The sequence below is a fragment of the Magnolia sinica genome, chromosome 11 (assembly GCF_029962835.1).
Source record: "Magnolia sinica isolate HGM2019 chromosome 11, MsV1, whole genome shotgun sequence".
NCBI classification, from domain to species: domain Eukaryota; kingdom Viridiplantae; phylum Streptophyta; class Magnoliopsida; order Magnoliales; family Magnoliaceae; genus Magnolia; species Magnolia sinica.
This window is the reverse complement of record NC_080583.1, coordinates 73,217,417-73,219,193: the sequence shown is the minus strand read 5'-3', so window position 1 is coordinate 73,219,193 and position 1,777 is coordinate 73,217,417. Positions and strand designations below refer to the sequence as shown.

At 40.0% G+C, this 1,777-nt stretch overlaps 1 protein-coding gene across 1 annotated transcript; it reads left to right on the top strand.

Moving 5' to 3' along the window:
- Window positions 1–359: 359 nt before the first annotated feature.
- LOC131218172 (uncharacterized) lies at window positions 360–821 on the top strand. The gene has a single exon (XM_058212850.1). It carries the CDS (start codon window positions 360–362, stop codon window positions 819–821), a length of 462 nt encoding a protein of 153 aa, XP_058068833.1.
- Window positions 822–1,777: the final 956 nt, after the last annotated feature.

The following is a 1,777-nucleotide window of genomic DNA, read 5'->3' as shown; positions in this document are numbered from 1 at the left end:
CAATGGATATTAGGCGGTTTCCATCTGGAACCACTTCGGCACCCTTTTCGGAGTGTCTCATAGCAAACGGTAGGCAATAGACTCCTCTAATGGCGAAGTGCTTCAGCCCCGGGTTGTGCTCCAGCCCTTGTCAGAGCTAAGCTTCCAGTTTTGATCCTCTAGGAGCTTTGGCAAGTTAGGAATTTAGCCAAGTACGAGAATAAACTGATGCACGTCAGGGCTTCCATCGCCCGGATCAAATGGTGGGCTACCCAGGTGATTGGAGAGGATAGTGCCTTCAACTCAGACATCAGTATTCAGAGATTAAGCCCCAGGCCTAGAGTCGTTGACATTCAGAGATGTAGAGATGTTGTTGTCAAATGGAAGAGGGCCCCCCTGGCCGGGTAAAATTAAATGTTGATAGCTCCGCAAGAGGAAACCCCGAAAATTCGGGCGGTGGCGGCATTTGCAGAAAGGATGATAGAGCTTTCGTGTTTGCATTTGCCACTGGATACGAAGTGGGTTCCAATAACCTCGCGGAACTGCGGGCAATTCATGACCGGATAGTGATATGCCTAAAAAGAGGATTGACCAAAGTGATAGTTGAATCAGACTTCAAAGTGGTGATTAACCTTCTCATGGAAAAGTCTAGCACCCCTTGGAGATGGAAACCTTGGGTTGCCAGGATAAATGCCTTGATGCAGTTGGGCAGCTTCACCTTTAATCACATTCTTCGAGAAGGAAACGACCCGGTCTATAGTATGGCTCGAGCAAGGAGTGGGAATCAGGCGACAACTCTGTACCTTCATATGGCTTCTCTACCGGAGCAGGTTCGAGGATAGATTTTCCTGGATAAAGTTGGTCTAGGGACTATGAGGACTGAACCGTCTAACTCTTATGCTTCTTTTTTTTTTTTCTCCAGCTTTCTGGGTTATTTTTGTAAATAGGTGGTCGAATTGTGACCCCTTATGATAGGCCCCCCACGACTTCTTTGCAGCTGGGGTTGCCCGAATGGTCTACTTGCATTGTACGTTGTACAACCATTTTGGTTGATATCAATGAATCTTCCTTCCAAAAATAAAAAAAATAAAAAATGGTTGTCGAATTTTTCAAATCTACAAAGTTATATGTATTGTCCCACCCTTTCTGATAAAACTCAAGTTACATGTGATTTTGGAAACCGGTGCTGATAAGTCATCGTATAATGAAATTATATTAAATAATCCTGACTTGGTGAGTAATGTATCACATTTGATAGAATTGTCATCTTTAGGAGACGTAGCCAAGTTCTACATTTCTTTTTCTTTCCTTTTTTTTTTGTTTTTAAAGGATAAATAATGTTACGACACCTAAATTTTTCACTTGCTTGAAAATCTAAATATCATGATAAGTTAATAAACGATTGTTAGAGTGCAAGTAGTATTATTTTTGGAAAAATTGATGTTTTTTTCTTTCAATTTTCCCTTTTGTGGCCCATTGTCAGGTCCAACATGTTTTATCATCATCCTGGTTGATTCCGTGATCAGGTGGGCCACAAAGTACAAGATAAGTAAGTTTTCAATTGCTTTAATATGTATTTTGATGCAATATTGAGTTGAATTCCAATCTCTAACTCTGATACCAATTAATTTCTTTTTGCTATTTTGTTTTGAAGATTTTAAGCATGGATGAATGGGAGCTATAGACCGATGGATTTTATTTATTTATTTTTGAAACTATTCGATTTATTATTGTAAATATTATTCGCAGCAGCTGATGCATGCGAAAGGGCCAAGGCATGTATTTTTATTATTATTAT

What these genes read in the sequence shown, in the direction of transcription:
- LOC131218172 (XM_058212850.1), top strand. Translation starts at nt 360, where the DNA reads ATGGAAGAGGGCCCCCCTGGCCGGGTAAAATTAAATGTTGATAGCTCC.